Genomic DNA, 230 nt, shown 5'->3' with positions numbered 1-230 from the left:
GTTCTTGTACTGTAATCAATTCATTTACAGCTGGATTAGCAGCAGAGCCGCCGGCGATGGTTTTATTTATTCCTTTTATAGTTGCTGCTGTTGTTGTTTCACTCGTATCGTCCCTGCTGCTGCTGCTGCTGCTGCTGCTGCTGCTGCTGCTGCTGCTGCTGTTGCTGCTGCTGTTGGTGGCGGTGGTGCTGCTGTTGTTGCTGCTGGAAGGGGAGGAAGAAGAGGGAGCC

At 52.6% G+C, this 230-nt stretch overlaps 1 protein-coding gene across 1 annotated transcript in view; it reads right to left on the bottom strand.

Moving 5' to 3' along the window:
* EMH_0045630 (uncharacterized protein) overlaps positions 1-230 on the bottom strand; it is a gene marked incomplete at both ends in the record, with an annotated part of 955 nt that overhangs the window by 220 nt on the left and 505 nt on the right. The window contains 2 exons of the mRNA XM_013496086.1: positions 3-9; positions 103-230. Coding sequence (XP_013351540.1) covers positions 3-9; positions 103-230 — 135 coding nt within the window. The remainder of the gene's footprint in view (positions 1-2; positions 10-102) is intronic.

Source organism: Eimeria mitis, genomic scaffold (genome assembly GCF_000499745.2).
Source record: "Eimeria mitis Houghton genomic scaffold, Emh_scaff1905, whole genome shotgun sequence".
NCBI classification, from domain to species: domain Eukaryota; phylum Apicomplexa; class Conoidasida; order Eucoccidiorida; family Eimeriidae; genus Eimeria; species Eimeria mitis.
Note: the sequence above shows the minus strand (reverse complement) of the source record. Positions and strands in the feature narration are given on the sequence as shown.